This window comes from Athene noctua, chromosome 2 (genome assembly GCF_965140245.1).
Source record: "Athene noctua chromosome 2, bAthNoc1.hap1.1, whole genome shotgun sequence".
Classification (NCBI taxonomy): Eukaryota; Metazoa; Chordata; class Aves; order Strigiformes; family Strigidae; genus Athene; species Athene noctua.
The window spans coordinates 142,473,398-142,493,200 of NC_134038.1; the positions used below are offsets into that span (position 1 = coordinate 142,473,398).

The 19,803-nt window shown below is 36.2% G+C and overlaps 1 protein-coding gene across 7 annotated transcripts in view; it reads right to left on the reverse strand.

Annotated features, from left to right (window-relative positions):
* Positions 1 to 19,803, reverse strand: part of TBC1D5 (TBC1 domain family member 5) — a 327,916-nt gene that overhangs the window by 105,504 nt on the left and 202,609 nt on the right. For all 7 annotated transcript variants that reach the window (XM_074900506.1, XM_074900500.1, XM_074900502.1 and 4 more), the window contains one exon: positions 18,205 to 18,377. In XM_074900506.1, the coding sequence (XP_074756607.1) occupies positions 18,205 to 18,377 (173 nt within the window). The remainder of the gene's footprint in view (positions 1 to 18,204; positions 18,378 to 19,803) is intronic.

The window sequence follows — 19,803 nt, forward strand, 5'->3', positions numbered from 1 at the left end:
AAAATAAACAGAACAGTATTTATTTCCTAATATAAACAAAAATACTATTTGGATTGGAGGAGCATGAGGGAGGAGTAAGAGAGGATTAATGTGCTGGCTGTTCCCCACTGGGGCCACCAATAACAATCAATCCCAAACAGCAGTCACCTCACATCATCTAACAGCTTGAATCGCAGATATTCAAAGATTCTCTCCCCCTTTTTTTGGTTCAGATTAAATATCATTTACATTGCATACTTTTTTTTTATTTGTCGGAGACATAAGGTCAGAATTGATTGAATATGTACTACCTGCATATAATGATTTCCAGTTTTTTACAATCATGTGCTAATGCTGCACAGTAATGGCCTATGGATGAAGAGACAGATGTACTACCAGTCATTCGCTACACATTTGCATTAACAAATCATCATTTAATTGAAGCCCATCCAACAAGTTTATGCTACTTAAATAAAGTTCCTTTCAATAAAAGATGCCACAATGACACATGGTTGTTAACTGCAAGGTAAATAAAAAGTAGTATTTATTTTCTTGTCACTGGTTTAGGTAAGTATTAAAATGTACACTTATTAATTTGTATTTTGCTCAGAAATAAACCACCTGACATCTAACATAGCAATCCAAGCTAGTACTACTATGAGACGAGATAATTCACTTTTAGAAATAATCGTTTTGTAACACCACAATTTCATGCTTTACAGATTTTTATTTCCCCCCAAAATATATAATAGAACATAGCTTATATAAAGGCTATACATGAGTTGTGTGTTAATACTTTTAGGCAAGCTCTAATAATACAAACCTCAAACCCTGCTGTTATCAACATGGGCTACAATTTTTTTTATGTCTCATTGTTGACTACAAACATTGGCACCACACTTAGAAATCTAGTTGCCTCCCTCTACAATTTAGATATTACTGCTTTCCTTTTAATACTGTCTAGGGAACAATTCAGGTAGGTTGTGATGCCCTTACATGTTTCAGATATAGAAAACCACTATCTATTCATTTCTTCTTTCAGAACGTGTTGCAAAATATTAAAATCTGAGAAGAAAGCATGTCATAAAATGAGGAACCTATAAAACCAATTTTCTCTTCTTCTAGAGATGGTTTAACAGTACTTTCAGCATATTCATTTCATGGTACATTTTTGCATCTGCAAAGCAGAAGAACGATATTTTGGTGCTGTCTGTTAAACAGACAAACAATACTTCGAAGCTAACATGCAGGGACAAGGAGATATATTTTTAATTGTGTTTTTGGCTTAAATCTACATTTTCTAGAAATCAGAATCTTTTAGGATGAAAGCACTATATAAATGAAAGATGGTATTAGTAATAATAGTTGACATCCTTTACTATGCTGGTATTGGCTTACATCTAAACACATCATTGCAATCTTTTATTTACCTAAATACAAAAATAATCAGCTATTTCCCTTTTCCTGACGATACACTGAAAATAAAATATTTATTAAAAAACTCCCTGTATCTTAGGAAAACTAGAAAATACATTCTGAGTGGGAGAAGGCAGTGTTTTTCTAACCAGAGAAAACAGACTTTTAAAGATGAACAGATATCTTGTCCTTCCCTTCAGGACTATGTGGGGATGTGAGGAGACAGGGGAGTCTCCAGGTTGTCCTTTTGTTACTGATGATTGAAAACAGAAAAAAATTTCACCACACCAAGACTGAAACCACAATGTGAAATTCAGAAATATATCTTAAAGCACACTGTGGCACTCAAGAAGAGATAAAACTGAAGATTTACTTCCTCAGACAAGAAGCACTGTATAAAAGCTACAAAATGCAAAATGTGTTCCCATACAAAATGCAGACATACAAAAAAAACCCTACTGTGATTTTCCTGCATGTTCTTCAAGCTTTCTTTATATGCTAACTCAGAACAGTAATTACAGATTTTGCAAGTTGACTTCTGTTTTCTAGAACCATGAGTTGTACGTAAAACATGCCTTTTCATTGAAACAATTACCATTAATCAAAACAGTGAAAGCTAATACCACTCAAATCCAACCTACTGCTGTGCCCAGCAATATATCAAACTGTCTGTTGTCAAACACACTAAACAAACTTCAACAGACTGTTTTCACGACAAATAAGAGAAAACATGCTTGCTAAGTATTTTTTGGTCAAATTGCAACCTCAGTAACCCATTCTGTCACTGGATTTTAATTTGAAGTAGTCAATCAGAGTTTCAGACAGATCCGTATTTGACTAGAGAGGTAACTCACTGGGACTAACAAATGAGTACCTGCAAATGACTACTATAGCCTCAAATTTGTTTAAGGATTTATATCTAAGTACTCAGGTTTCTTCCTTTATGCCATCAACTTCTTTCAACTATAAGATTTTGAATTTAAAAGAAAGAAGAAAAATTAAAACTATGTTCTACTTTTCATCATTACCGTCCTAGGAACACTTATACCTCTATCAAGTTTACTAATACTGTATTTTCTTCCATGTTCATAACCATTTAAACTATTACTAGTATGTTTTGAAATCTTCATTACAAAGAAGCTGCTACCTTAGAATTTGTTCATACATTACCAAAAACCTATCTCCAGCAAGTCAAATTCATATTAAACAGAGATCTCATCCACGATGACATATGATAAATAGTTAACGAAAATAGATATACTTACACTTCTCATGGCACCTCCCCTGCCCTACCTAAGAGTCATAACTATTTTCTTAATAAAGAAATACGGCATTTGGTATCTGACAGAAAAAACAGTTTACCAGTGAAGTCAGGTTTTTTTGCAATCGGTAATCAATGCAGAAACTGAAGTTTTATGTAAAAAAAAAGAGATACAGAAGGACAGGAATATTGGAGTTTAACAAACAGATCAGGCCTTTATTACCAGCAAGCTCCATTATGGATTTGTGAGCTTTGTAAGCCAAGCTCCCCCAAGTGTAATTAAATTTTTATTTATAATGTGTTTGTGACTGTTAACTTCGTGTTGCCTCTGCTTGTTCCCCCCTCAAACCCAATGCGAAATAGTATTCCACATTTACTGCTGCAGAGCGCAGCGCTTTATTCAGTTGCTGAATTCATCTGTACCCTTATAAGAGATGAGAAGTACAAATAAACATATTGTGTATTATTTATACACAAACACCCGTGTCTTTAAGCATAGATATATACATATACACTCCTGCATGCAGACGCTTTAAGCCAAAACTGAGGACAAAAGAAGTACATGTCAGTTAAAATTGAACACATGTGAGCAAGCATCACTTTCTTCTACCAAGAGCACTATTTATCACATATTTATATTGTGGAGAGACAGGAAAGCTTCAGTAAGACCGGGCGATGCAGCACTGCAGAGTACATTTTATGCTGCAAGCCATGTCTGAGATTAGTGTAAATGTACCAGGAAAAGGTTCTAAACTCCAACAAAGCCGGCATCTACGCTTTATCTTTTTGTTCATTTATGAAGAGGACTTCATGAAAAAAGCCCTCTGACTCCAAGAATATATTTTTTATTTTTTGTATTAACTCGATTCCCTCTTTCATTCAGGTATTACTCTCTGGTACCAATAGTTATATAAAAAAAAAAAAGCTTAATATAAGTAACCACAGGAGGATCTCTTCTCCCCTTGAAAAACTGCAAATAAAGATGTCAGCTATTGAGTATATTTGTGGCGTCTCCAGCAGCTGCTGTTAAATACCAGCTGGTCTAGCTGATTAAAATTACCTCCGAGTTGGTATTATAAAGATGCCTGGGCAGCGTTGCTGTATTAATGGATTATTGAGTGAGCGATGAAAACCTTGGCCAGCTGATGCGTTTTATTACAGATAGGCTTTATGATGTGTAATCACTGTAATTTTTATAACTAGAGGAAACAGGAAAAAAAGAAGAACCTTCTTTTCCCTCTTACTCATACCAGAATTAGTTAAACCAGATTTTTTTTTTTTTTTTTTTTCCCCAGTCTGTTACTTAGGAGTTAGCTAAACAATTTGGGGTTTAATAGTTTCTGCATATGTAGGACTTTATCCACACCTACACACAGACAAAGAATGAGACATCCTATGTTTATAGCTACACCATATTTACCTATTTTACATATGTTTAGGTTTACACATTGGGTATTTATTTCATCCTTTGACTACTTGGTGAGCACTGCAACTGGCCATGTGAGATAAACCTTTGCACATTATTTAATGACTAAACTCCACCGCAAACACACCTTATATTCTCCAGGTTCAGCAATTCAAGCAGTGAGGTCTCTCCATCTCTTCTCTCCCGCATTCTCCTCCCCTTCTTGCCCAAACCTTCACACAGTATGTCCTTTAACAGTCTCTCAAACTTCCCCCCCCCACCCCCCTTACTAATTACATATTTAGCACATTGTCTTGTTTTCTAAGGGTAGTTTGGTTTGCTCCCAAACTTACTGTGGTAGTTACGAATATTATGTAACTGTTACCAGTTTTAGAGATTTAAGAATAAATAAATGACAGGGCACTTGGAAGATTCAGATACATCAGTGAAACATTTTATTACAGATTACTTCTCTTGTGAGGAGATTCAGCAGCCAACACAAAGCTACCTCTGTCCGAATGCCATTTACTGAAAACACCTCAAGAAAAAATACTGCAATTTTCTCAGGAATGGACACACACCAAGAGCCAACTAACGACATCTGAGATTTTTCAGTGGAATAAGAACTGCTCAAATGTAAAAACAAAGTAAAATTTAAAAAAGTTTTTTATCAGTAACCTTAACTTTAACCAATCAAATATCTCTTAAGCAAATGTAGCATTGCTCATCTCTTTTCAGAATAAATAATTGATATTAACTCCTCCACAAAGTTTAGAAAATAATTCTCTATAATGTTCAAAGCCTGGAACAAATTACAGAATTTTATAAGACTATGAAATATGGCTGGGTATTATTCTAGCCCATAAAGTATAGAGTTGAATTTTTGGGAGATGCTATTAGACTATGCTACTACCCAACTCTGGCTGGTGGAATTTACATGAAGTACTGCAGACAGATCATTTAAACCATTTGTCAGAAGAAAAACTTGCTCTAAGCCCAGCATTTAATAGATCAAAAGTTAATTTAGATCAAAGATTCATCCAAAAATAGATCTTTTAATCAATGAGGTTAGGATTTTACAGTGGACAAACTTTTTTTGATTTAAAGTTGAGTCTTAGAAATAAGTTTTGGTCCACCCAAGAGTAAAATCACTTAGGCACTCCTCCTTTCTTCATACCAGGAGAACCTAAGCTGTCTTATGGTACAAATGTGTGTTTCCAAATCCAACATCTGATAATGTATGTGAAATACATCTCTGATGAATAACCTGGCTGTTCTGAAACACTTCTGCACTGCCATGACTAGCTGTTGGAATGATGCTGGTTGTCTGCAAAAGGAAGGAGAAGAGCATGTTTCACCAGGTAGGGATGTCACGGATGAAGAAGGGCTTTTCTACTCTTCCTAACTTCTCCATTTTCTTTCCACAGAACATCTAAGCAGGGCTAAGGGAAATGGGCAAAACCATTAGGGCAGGTCAAGAAGGAATGTGTAAGGTGAAACTACACCATGCAGTGAAGCCACACAGCTCCCTGCGGTATATAATAACAGTTGTGCCAGTTCAAAATACCTCAGCTGATGGCCGTGCCAAGCGCAGAAGGCAGAAGCCACAGTCGGCTGCTCACAGGAGCACCGCCATCCGGCACCTGCTATGACTCCATTTTATGTCTGGAGCCCAAGTGGATTCTGCAGTCAAAAAGCTCTTCTGGGAGAGAGGTATTTGTTTTCATATTTGTTCCGATAAAAAATAAAATTAAAAAATTAAAAAATGCTGTGTTTTGTTTGCTAACACCCCACAGTTCCTATTTTCTCAAACCAGGTGACGTTCATGCCTCTGTCTGGAGTCGGAACCAAGTCATTCTGCCGGCAGGAGTGAAAGATAAGCCATTTTTTTACCGACTGCGATAAAGGCTCTCTGTCCCAACTGCTCCCTATTTCCTCCTCGGGTGCCTTCCACGCACTGTTTCAGAGGCAGGCACCCTGCAGGCGCCGCTCCCGGCCCAGCGGAGCCGCAGGCCGCAGCCGCCGCCGGCCGGGCGGGCTTCCCCGAGCGCCCCCGGGGCCCGGCCGCTGCCGCCGCCGCCGTTTCCTAGGAAACCGCTGGCGCGCCGGGCGGGGCGGGGCTGGGCCGGGCTTCAGGCGGCGGCTGCGGAGAGAGGCCCCGGGACCCGGGTTCAAATCCCCCACAGGCACAGGGAAAAGGCGGCCTCCCCGGGCTCCCGGCAGCGTATTCGTCACGCGTTTCCTGAATTTCCATCTGGAGCAACCTCCCTAAGAATAATCGGTAGATCCATCCTGAATCCCGGGCCGCCATGAGGTTGTGTGCCTATTTCCCTGCCGAGGCCCGTTTAAGGTACAGCACAGAGAGGCGTTTCCCTTGGATCCCAACTACGGATGGGCCAAGCAGCCCTGAAGAATAAACAGTGTTACAGCTGGAAAAAAAAACATCTTCCTGAAGATGAAGACTTAGTGATAGTTGAGATATAGTGCAAACATGAAATACTCCAAGTTTCCCCCAGAAGGACTACTTGAAGAAAGATTTAAATCAATGTCACCCATGGGGATTCACACAAAGATAGCCAACTGGAAGCGCTGAGCAAGTAAATTATGTTACCCGAGAAGGAAAAATTAAAGGCAGGCATTTCCTAAATGCTAAAATTATTACAATATGCTAAACAAATATCTTTGCATTTGTAGTAAATACATATACATTGATATGCTCTGAATTAATGGTCAATTTAACATGCATGCTAAATTTTACGCAAAACAAGATTCTTAATTCACTTGGGTTAATAAACATAAAATTCTGATAATTACAGATACAATAATGTCATATGAGCACTTTAAACATATGCTGTGGGAATTAAATCCTGGCTATTCCTGCCCACTGAGGACCAGTTTTTAATCTTCGATGCATGATATGTAGTAATGGATTTTACGAGTTGACTTTTTTAAATTTGATGATCAGGTTAATGAAATTTATAATGATATTTTTCACACCAAGTTCAAAATAGTACTTAACTCCTTGGCAGAGGAATTCAGATTGGACATGTAATGGATGTACCAGCAACTGCTGGTGTGAAAGGATTAATCATCATTTTAGACTTTTATTAAATTAGATAAAATGGGATAGGCATGAATCAGAATATATAACAATTAATCACTGGACTTTATTGAGTCTTTTAAAAATCTTATTTGCTCCTGAGCTGATAACTAATCTAGGCCATTCTGTACCAGTTTGATAAACTCTCCAGATAATGACTGTGACAAGAACATTAATAATGTCATTTAACAACAAGATATTTATTCTCTACGTGAATTAGTTTTTTAACATTTGCAGGTGCTAAAGGAAATACCTCCACCTTAATTCACCCCACAACCTTGTAATTCATCTCATTCTTTGCTGTTGAAATCTTTTCTTTTTATATTTTTGCTTGTTTTTTGAAATTTAGGTAATGGATACACCGGTGTGCAGAGTTGACCAAAGTTTTTGGTATATCCAGCTAGCATTTAATGTAAATTGTTACAGCTATACACACCGGACTTGGTAGAAATAAAAATTACTAAACTTTTGAAGTTTATTTATTGATCACTGAGAACCACCCCAGTTAAATTACCATAAACCTCAACATCACAACAACTACTAATCCAGCTAATAGGAATTAAGGGAGATGGAAGATACATAATAAGCATCTGGGGGATATGGAATTTATCCCATGAGTGTAGTAAAGAACTCATAATTTAAGAGTGCCAAAACCCAAGTGCATCATGAAGGTCTTTCCTCACAAGTGACATTAATTGCATATCCCACAGATGCTTATTACATATTCTATTTATACCTCCAAGAAGAAAAATATTCGTTTAAAGTTTAAAGGTTTAGTACTGCTTAAACACAATGTAACACAGCTGTCTCATGATGTCACAGGGAATATCAAAGGCTGCAGCACAGAGTCATAAAGTAAGAAATAGTTTAGACAGAAGATAAATCAGAGAATGTGTTTTGGCGGGAGAGTCCCAGAGCTCAGATATACAGTAAAGCAGGATGTATAACTAAGTACTTTGATTGGATATGGGATTACACCATTAAAAAGGTTTTTCTGATTACAGTTATTGGAGTAAGAAAAAAGAATTAAATGTTTCTTTTTAATTTTTTTTTTCCCCAATATATGTAACATGTTAAACCACTAATATATATGAAATGCTAAGGTCAAAGGTGCCACTGTCTTTTCTACTGTTCACTCTATACAAATATAAACGTGTCATCATTAACGTTTCTAGATATCAAGCACGCTGGCATGTTGCAAACTGTGAGAATTATTTATTTTCTTCTATTGCCTGATTACTTCTTTTGTGATTTCTCTCATAGATAAGTAGGACAATGAGGAGAATTCTTTGATTCAAGATGTCCCATATATGTCTAGTTAACTGTATGTGCATTATTAAAAACCCCAAAAACCTGATATTGCCAATTTTGCATGTCATTCCCACACATACTTGTCAGGAGAAATAGGATAAACCATAAGGCTCAAGCTCACACAACAGTTATTGATATAAGCTCTAAACAGCTAAGGACTGTGTTTAGATGTTGCCTGGAATTTTGAGTTAAGCACTGTGAGGATATTTAATAACATGCAACATATTACACCATTCTTTTGTTGCTACACTGCACACGTGGGTATGCGTATAGATTCATCCAAAGCATCAAAATATTTTTTACAAACTTCTCCACCTCTGCTAATAGAAATCTGGTAGCATTATTGAGAGGAGTAACAGCAATCAGAAGCAGGGGAGTTTCATTATATTTTATTACACTATATTATAATATGAGCTTAAAGAACAGAAAATATGAAATTTCTTTTCTCTCTCCCCTTTCTCAATACCAAGGGCAAAATAAAATATATTGCCTGTGTGGCATTCAAAGATCCCTGTATTGGACACTTTTTCAGACTTCAAGGACAAGAAAAAATTATACAAAAGTAATCAGAGAAGGCATGCTAACATGGTCCTAATTTCAAATAAGGTGGTAAGAAGTAAAGCAGATCATTAAAAATTACTGATGACAGTGTAAAGGTCTATGAAAAGAGATGCCCTCTCGTGGACTTCCCAAGCTGATGTTATATTGGGTGATGATTTGCTTCTCTGAAATTTGGGAAGAATTATTGTCTTGTTTTCAATACATTCAATACTGAATAACAAGCTCTAGGTGAATCCACTGCCTTCTTTCCTATAAACAGTGCTATCTGGAAATTCAAGGAATTCATCAACAGCAGTCGATATCAAGCTGCAAATGGTATGTTAAGAGCATTTTCAGAGGAAGAAAATAGAAGAGTAGCACCCTTGGCTTTCTGTAGGAATTCGTGTGACTCATTCATTGATTTCAAAACATGTATTTGAAATCAGCTCCTCCTCTTGTCTGCTTTCGTTCTTTTTCACTAGGCAATTCTCTTTTGCAGTGTTGTGCACAGATTTTCTCTGCTTGCTAAAATGTGTGGGACCTTCATGCAAAGTTATATAAGTTAACCCTTTAGGGCCTTGTGCTAGTACATTCAGTAAGAGGGGTGATGAAACATGCTCTTTTTACAGTATTAGTTTGGTAAAATAACTAATTTTAGAAATGTTTGTCAAACATAATTTCTCGTTCTTTATCTAGACTAAAATATTGTGAATTCATACAATATGCAAAAGTTACACAAAACTGTGCACTCTAATTAACAGCGCTACTCTTGAGCAACCTATGCCTGTGACCTGTGTTAATGGATTTTATTCTTCAGACACGGCTGGCTTGCTTTAATATTTCATAGGACACTTTTAAAAATTCTTGCTCAAAACCACATCAGAACCAGAAGAGATAATAAAGGCATGCACCTATCTGGAGCAAGATTTTTTTTTGTTTGTTTGTTTTAAATTGTTGAAGCTTCTGCAAGATGTTGGAAAGAGGTTCACAAGGTCATGGAGAACAACTACTCAGCTCACCCATTTAGGACAGTCAGCTGTATTATTTTTAGGGCAGGACCTTTTCCTGTTGCACACACTGCCAATGCTGCCATGTATTTACCCAACTCAAGAACTCCCAACAAAACAACTGTCAGAGAAGACTCAGAACATATAATCTGAACAATATAGGTTGTCTACTGAGCTCCCCACCTTTCTGTAACATTTAGTTAGACTGAAGGGGAAGAGAGCATATAGGGGTAGAAATGGCTATCCAAGAACTATGCTTGGTATCTGATGTGGAAACAAGAGGTGGACTGAAGTGACTACCTGGCAAACTATTACTTTTGTGGGGAGTAAAAGCAAAAATGAAGCATTCTTCTCAATGCTGACACTATACTGCCTTTCATTTTCCAGATTAACTGCATTCTACTGGGCAACCAGACTCCTCTAGAGAAAATGCAGACTGGCCATATTCTTACAGAGTTACTATTTCACTAATTTTCAGCAACATTTTCATTAGGGATGAACTGTGGTTTCAGGATATAATTTTCTGCTAAAACTAAGGATGGAAATGAAAATGACCCTGAAGAGCTAGATTATTAACATGTCCTTCTAAACTGATGGAGACAGACTGAAGACTGTGCTATCCCTGAAGTTGACATCCCACCCCTTAAGGTAGTTCACTAACTACTGTTCTTTTCTTGAATGCAATTCCCCATCATTCTTCTCCCCACCCATGAAAATCCAAAATGGACTAGTTTGTTATGACATGGAAGAATAACAAAATATCAAAAAATTGGAGTATTTTATGTAATCTAACTACTGTGCTTCCAACAGGCCTACACTGTGCATTTAAGTATTTCATGATCATTTGTTTAAAGATTTCAAATAAAATTCTCTTATCTGCACTACCCACTTGATCCCAATTGTGTTTAAAGATTACGGCATAACTTTTAAATTTTACAATTTAGTCACTGCATTGTGTTTACTATGTCCTGCCATTGTTCCTGTTGAGGGTCCTCTTTGTATTCTAGCAGAGGCTCCTGTTTGGATGGCTTTCTTTTATGTGCATCGGGATGATGCAAAAGAACCAAAAGATTCTCAGCATGAAATTCTCTGTATTAGTCCTCGACTATCTTTGGGTATTGGCTTTTATTTTAAGGATTCATGACAGGATGATCTTTCCCTGCTGGGTGGTCCACATGGTTCTCTTCATTACTTTATTATCATCTCTAAACGTATTTCCTTCACAGGAAAATAAAGGGCATGCTAGCAACTTATTTTTTCATGCCCATACTAACTTGAGTCAGATAGATGAGGCAAGAATAAGCAGTGAGGATGAAGCACTGGTTAACCAAAACATGAATTATCCACAGGCCTCAATTCTATGGGAAATGCTTTGGTTGCTAGCAAGTGCATAAGTCCCAAGTGCTGTAATTTGCCTGCTAACTTCATATTAACGTGGGCATGTTAGTACAGTTTAATTTTTTAGGCATATGTTGAGATAACTGCCTTCTGCAACAGTTACTTGACCTACCCATTGCCTTTTCTGCACCAATTTCCAACATGAGATTCTAGACTAAGTTCTACGTCATTGAAAGAAACAACATGATGTACTAAATTAAACAGTACTGGTTAACTTGAACAGCTGATGTGATTGAAGTATAAAGAAAGCCAAGGAGAAGTAAATAATTGATATATATGGCACCTTAAATTCCTTACTAGAGTAGAACTTCTCCATTCATTGTCCAGCTTTTATAGTCAATAAATTGACTACAAAAGTACAAGGAAAAGAAAAGACAAAGATAGCTGTTCAAACACCTGTATATATTCCTACTAAATTCATCAAAGGTTTCAGAAGATATTTATTCTACTCAAATCCACTGGTCTCTAAATCTACTTATGTTTAATGTCACCAGATGTTCTGGGGTTTTTTTTAAGGGTATATGACAAAAGTCACAATGGAAGCTTTCTTGCTTGTTTCTTTCCCAGATAAAGATAATTCCCTGTACTTCATATGGGAAGAACATCACCTGCATCAAGGAGCAACATAATGACAAATCTGCATTCCATCCTCACAGTCATCCAGTAGTACTCATTATCATCTCAGCACATAATTATGCGGCAGGAGAGAAACTCAGATGAACACTTTTGGCACCTCAACGAATCCTTCATTCTGTTTATAGAGTGGGCTTTTACATTATGTATCCGTTAAAATCTTAAGTCTGAGGCAAGACTAAAATACTATTTGAGACAGTTGGGAAAAAAGGATAAAATCAAAAGTTCATCACACTGTAATTTTCAACCTAATACACAAGAAGCAGCACAAAATGAAATAACGTGTTTTTTCAATCAACAACTCAGAAAGCTTTTTTGGAGAAACTCAACAATGAGCAACAGATATGTATCATTTAAGAACATGAAAGGGTGAGTAGCCTCACTTCAAAACAGAAGAAAAGCAGCTTCTAGAATTAGGTAGGATTTGCTTGCTGCCTGAAAGTAAGATACCTACCCTGATGCTTCAAGAATTGTCCACATTTATTTGCAAAGAGCCAATCCTTTGAGTTAGTAAACCATTGCAATACAACTGGTATGTCAACAGTGGGTGAAGCAATCCCTCTCTCCATCAAAATATATTGTAGCTTTCTAAATTAGCTTCAGATGTGTTTTCTTCTGTCACCTAACTTTGAGCTTACAGGTTACTTACAATATTTTTTTCACTATGCACAATAGAATTCATAGTAGTCTTCAGATGTCTTGAGTCAGGCTCCAAAAGCTTTATCTAAAAATGTAGTAGACTCTATCTCTTCTTAATCTGTGGGACCAGCAACGGATGATAACCTTTCTTAGAAAGGCCTGTTCATCTGGAATTAAATACTTAACAAGCCCTCTACTGACAGACAAGCTAGGATTTATATTCTATTAAAATCTGCTTTATATGTAAGGCTTTAAGTCAAACAGAAGATAATTACTGGAAGTCAACAGCAATACCAGTTACTAAATTCGGGATTAATTTTGTCCTGGACATTCAAATAAGAATTATTACTTTGTTCAGTAAGACTTTGTATTGACTTAAGTCTTAGCCATTGCTAGATACTCATTTATTTTAATAGCAAGGTCAGATTTTGGTGGTTCCCCTACTACATGCAAAATAGCTCAAAGTTACTTTCATTGTAATTGCTGCCCAATTAATTGATGACACTGGATTAAAAGCTACAGAGGAACTGTAATTGGTTTGGACCATGCCATATAATATCTCTCTCAATTTTTTGGTGAAGTATGAGAATTCAAAATAAACCCAGGCATCCTGGATGATCTGTAAAGTTCTGTTTAGCAAGCCTGATCTTTGATCTACTTTTTCTGGAGATCATGAAGATTTCTTATTCTGATGACTAGTGGGAATTTGTTATTTTTTCCCTGGATACGATGAGTATGATTTATGTTCCTCTACTGCACAGGTAAAATCCTTTGAATTCTTCCTCCAGAGACCAGTATGGTTATGGAAAAGAATACTGCCTGGTACCATAATGGCATGGGAGAGAAACTAAAACAGGTGGATGCCCCACAGCAGTGCTCATAGCAAAGCAACTAAGAATAGTAATAGTAGAGCAGCACATCTGCTGTTGACTTTGCTATAACATAACCTTTCTAATGCTATCTTCAAATCTACACTTGTGCTTAGTTACCCTGTAACTTAGTTTGCATCCTTCTCTTATTTTTTTTTCTCTTTGCTTCATAAGATAGGCTTCTTCTTGAATTATAATTGTGGTATCAGCCTAAAGGGCTGAAACTGCATCTTGAACCGCAGTAGGCAGTATGTCTGTCTGATTGATCATCATAAAGCAGAGTGGCAGCAGGAGGCAACGTCATCGGCACTGAATGTTCTAAGAAGGCCTTTTTGTACTGAGATTAAGCTATCATGAAATATTTACACTCACTTCTGCATGTGCTTTGTTGGATATGTGCTTAGAAAGAATTTGCTTAACCAATATAATATTGCCATCCATGTTATGATGCAGAAGCTAGTGAGTTTATGCTAACAGTTAATTTTTGTTCTTAAATAAAGCTTTTTACACTTATGCCTTGTCATTATCTTTGTGTGCATTTCTATAAAACCATATCATATATACTTACATGATCTGGCTGTACTTATTGCATGCAGTTCTATGAGAATTTCATTTGATGCAATATAATTCACTTTGAAACCCTCAGTACATAAAATAAAGTAGTAATAATGACATTATGTGGGACTTTTCCAATTGATTCATCTTTTCAATGAAATGTAAAAGAAATACTCCACTACAAATTACTATAAATGGAAGAAAATGTCCTAAAATACAGATATATGAAGATTTTCCTCAAACCTTGTCCTTTCTCAAGCTGAGTGCACAACCTGCTTAATTTGCCACTGCAAACACTGGCCACTGCAGAAACTGCAGAAATTTTGCAATAATTATTTTGTACTTTAACATGAATTAGAAGTAAGGGTCAAGGAAATTAACACTAAAATACCATTTAATCTGAGACATTAATCATTGTTAACTCATCTAATTTTACAATTATACTGAATATTCAATCTGTCAATCGTTCAGAATATTCAATCTTTTTGTTAAATCTTAGTATCTTTTTGATTTTATTTAGAGAAAAGTTTATTACCAGGAAGCATGTCACTGAACTGTTCACATAATCAATTCCATTTTATTTTCAAACCATTCTTGTGCTTTACTTTACAAAGTACAAAATCAGATATGATATAGATAATTATTATATAATTATTCTTAGACTGTACGCAATTCGCAGTGCTACCAGGAACATGAAACAATGTTATTCTGCAAAACATTATCTTAGGGTCTAAAAACAAGCTAGAGACATGGCAAATAAAGAAGACTGAAGAATGATAACACACAAAGCCTTTATCTCTGTTTTGCTAGTTCCATTTTGGCTGATATTAATAGCAGCTGAATAATTATCACAGGGATACGTGGTGGCTGACTGCAAGCGAATGAATGTGCGGTCTCGCAAAATATCCAGCTACAGAAATTCCTGTGCTAAGGCTGCTACTGTATATGACACCAACTTGAAGATCAGAGAGGGCAAGCATGGCATAGATCCAGGACCCTAGTATACCTTGCTATACCTAACAGGGTTCTCTTTCTGATCAGCAATGAACTGAGACAGACAGGTAATGCAGTCTGTTCACTGATGCCCTCCAGAAGATGAAGAAATCTGCTCCCTTGAGCTAAAACTCCACAAAATGTAAACTACCCGGATTTATTCTAAACTTGAAGCCCCTCCCAGCATGCAGCCTGGCATGCCAGGCTGAGGCTAGTAACATACCTGTTTGCAGAGGACTAACTATTGAAGAACAAATAAAGCCTTTTCACATTGATATGATAAACTCTATAATGAGTATACTTTTTTACAAAACCAGCATACAACCTCTGCACTACTGGACAGCCACCAAAATTAATGCGTCATACCACATGTATTGAAATGCCTTTCAAATGACTTACTTACAATTCTGAAATGTCTTGTAAGCAGGTAAGCATAATTTCAAGAAGTGTGTAACCACATTTTATTTTAAAGGACAGTTTCTGAACATGGAAATGTACAACAGGCTATGGTACCTGACCTCCCAGCAGAAGTGCTTGAAAAATGAAAGAACTATTTGTCCTTTGACTATAAGCATCAAAGATTGAAATCAACTGTATGAAAATACAAACAGTAAGTAAGAATTGTTTCTGCCTTGCCTCAGAAGGTTATAGAAGGATGCAAAGTATAAAATACTATATTTTTAAATAAGGAAACTGTGAAACTTGTTCAGGGTAAGGGGAGACTGCCACCAAATACAAGCTTTTTGTCCTGATTATTTTCCCCAGGAATACCGTAATATCTTTTGACGGACGTTCCCAGTTTTCCTTCTATCACTTGTATATTTTTGAGTGATACCAAGGCTGACAGATGAATATTTATTGTTGGCAAACCCAACAAACTTCAGCAAAACAATAAACTTCAATAAAAAGCTCACATGAATTCTGTACTTGGGTTAGGTTTAGCAATTATTAATAACATATTCTGTTTAAGAAATGCTGTTTCTAGTTCAAGAAATGTTAAATACAGAAAAAGAGCCAGCATCTGAGACTGTCAGCTTGCTCACTACGGGAAATAACTATTCTGAAGAGTTCACACATCATTAAAGGTGAGAATAATACAACACAGTCATGTTCCTTTCCCTTTCTTTTTCTCCTGTCCTCTGTATTAAATCAGAAATCAGAGAAGGATATGACCTCACAGGCAACCTACTTTCCTCTTCTGCCAATGCAGACTCATTTTCTACGATACTATCCATTTCTGAGAGCTTTTCAAAGCCTGTCTTTAAAATATTCTGATGGTTTTTCCTTTGTTAATTTTGATATATTATTTTACAGTCTAACAGCTCCCTGTTAGTAACGTTTTCCTGATAGTCAGCCTGAAGCTCTCTCTCATAATTCATTCCCTTAACTGTAAATTTCTTTATTCAGATTCAGTTCTATTTATGCCACACCAGACTGCACTGTTCTTCTGTTATTATAATGTTATGTTTTGAGCTAAAGTCTAATTTTTTTTGTTCAATTATTTCTCTTCCTGAAAGGCAAAATCTTATACTGAAGCAAATACCTACAGTACAAATTAGTTTTGCCCCAGAATATCTGTTTGCAAATTTCTGAGGTTTATCTTATTTTATTTTCTGTGTGTTTTCATAAGCCTTCATAAGCCTTCATAAAGAAGAAACACTGTCTTTTTGTTTTCCTTGATATTTATACTGCCTACTTATTCATTACTATCCCTGAAGTTTATTAAGGATGCTTGCTTTCTCTTCCAGACTAGTTAAGATATTAAGAAAATACATAACTCTACACTACGCAAAAAATACTGTAATAGGACAATCTGTCCTCTTCATACTTTTAATACCTTGAGTTTACTTGGCTTAATCTTCCTCTCCTGGTAACCCATTCCTATCAAAACTATTTAAATAGGTTTTGTAGAATTACATTTATCTTCCTAATATATGTTATTTGTAAATTTGGGACTGCTACCTAGTCTTAGTTCAACTCTTCTTGAGGGTATACTATGTCTCAGCATTTTTCCATTTTACGGTAACATCAAATTAGACTTTAATGTTAAGTATTGCAGTTATGGCCTGACATTTACACAGTCAACTTCTGCCTCCCTTTCTACATTTCCTATTGAGTCATTATATATAATTCACAATTACATTTGGAAATCCACACCTATAAACGAAACCTTTTTTTTTTTTTTTTTTTTTCCATTTAAGGCAAAGCCAAACTTATTTTAAATCATTGCAAAAAGTAAAAAAAAAAAAATTAAAGTCTCATTTTGCTCTTTCTGCAACTGCACATATAGTTTGCCAACTCTTTAAGGAATAATTGAAATTAATCAAATGTCTAGAATTCCAGATGATGAAGGCAGAATTCTTCCTCAAAACCACAGTGAATTCACAGTTACTAATGGTTCATCCAAGTTGCATGCTCTGTATTGACCAAGACTGACTATAACAGCCATAACTGCTTTAGATGCAACCCTGTGCAAACATGTGGACAATGCCACATCCAAAGTTGCACCTGGCCCAATAAGCTCCCTGTGGAACAGGGGCACACAATACACAACCAGCTGAAAGGACTGAGCCAGCTTAATGGAAAAAGAACTACCTGGGCTGATTCCATATACAGACGCTTTATTATCTCCATGCCGTAACTTTTAACATGCCCCACCACACCTGTATTACTGCTATCCAAAATCCCATTATTGCAATAGGGGAAAGTTCACCGATACCAAAATGGTGATAAAATTAGGTAAATAAACCATACAATGTTAGTAATCTTCCCCTTCTCCCCTTCTTTATGTCCTATTAACCCATCTTTTCTTATAGGAAAACCACAGTAGAATATGTACTTGATTCAGTACGTACTTCATCACTGCACTGGGAGTCTTCGTCAAGTTCTCTAATATGTAGTTGAATGGACTTTATCTGCACTGGGAATGCCACTATCACAAATACAACAACAGGGTGTGATTTACTGTAATGCTGCCAATTGAGTAAGTTCCAAGAGATAAGAAGTACTTCTTTTTAGCCCCTTTCTCTAATCCTAAATTTAAGGAAAAAAATGTCATAATAAGGAATTAAATTAAATAATGTTTTGCAAACACTTACAGTCCATAAATCTGTGGAGCAATTTCCAGTCGGTTCAGATGCATGTACAGCTCAATATCATGTTTCTTCAGCAGATGATCCTGAATTTGGTTTACCTTTGCTACAATAGCAATGGATGGGCCTAAGTCCTGTGGCCTTGCAAATGGCATAGGCGTAATCATCACATCTTTCTCCTGCAGCCACAGAAAACAGGGGAAAAAAAAAAAACATCCTATGAAACCTTATTATCTAAAACGATTGTCTACAAGAGATTTGTTTTGTAATTACTGGCTTCTAAATAAACATAAAAACTAATAACTTGTTACTTTTCCAGCTAAAGAGGAATCTCAAGTATCCACTTCTGTGGAAGGTATTGTGGGATTCCCCTTCCCAGGCATGCCAAGGTTCATCCCCTCATTCTGCACATCGATTTTTACACGCGTGCTTTACTTTTCATGCTCTGACAAAGTGTTGACAGCTTTATTTTAGCTTTAGTATCAGCAGTCTCAGTCAATCCAGAGCAAAGCAGATGAATGGTAACTTAGCAGAGAATATATACCCTCAGAGGACAATAAATTGCATACCAAATAGGAAATTATTTTCAAACAATCCTTTCTAAACTTCCTAAGCTTCCCTTGCTCAGAAAATCTAGTGACTATACCTCAAAATCTACACAACCTTGATAAAGCATCAGAAAACTTTTAAAGAAAAAAGAAATAGTACAGTGAGATGAACCTGTTGGTTAGAAGGTAGCTGGTTGGACCTAAAGGTTGTGCAAACCAAGTCATGATCTAGAACATGACACACACCAAGTAAAAACAGAGGAAGAAAATTACTGGAGTATTAGAATCCTTGAACCTAATACTGCTTTAAATTTGTTCTTGCAAAGGAATGAAGCATTACTGGAAAAGAGACAGAACGCTAGAAAGAAATGCAGCAAGTAATGAACTACATTGAATAGGAATCATGTAAAAAGGAGGATGAGAAATAAAAAAGAACCAGTCAAACCTATTAAGAGAAAGATTGGGGAAAGGGAAATGGAGAATTAAGCTGTCAGGAACAATGTTAAAGTTATAAAAGAGGGAAAATTGGAACAGTAAGAAGAGGAGATTTTGCAATGACTTTGTTGCAATCTGTCATCATGGCTCTCTGACCTGAAAGCTTCACTTTAAAAAATAGTTACTGCTTTTCTACCCTTTTGCTCAGTGTACTGATAGAGAAGCATCATCAAGGTCAAAGGGTTAATAATTTCAGAAGTCTTCATTGCAGCTTAAACTGTTGAAAGACAAATTCACTTAATTCCATACAGTGAAAAGCACATTATTTTTAACATTCAACGACAAAGAAAGGGTTTTTTTGTTGTATAAACTATCCCTGAGATTGTTTCCTATGGTTATAGTCTCTCTTCAACCCCATTCTCTCTGTATCAGTATTTTAAGAGGAAGGATGAGAAGTACCCGTATTTTACAATGACTTACAACCTGGTTTAACATTCAAGTGGGCAGTGAACATCTAATAATTTCTACCAAAAAGCCTATTTTTATGTTGATCTCCTTTGCCTGAAGTACTTTTTTCTTAATTATTCCATTTCTGTAGTGTAGAAAATATGGTATGATGCTG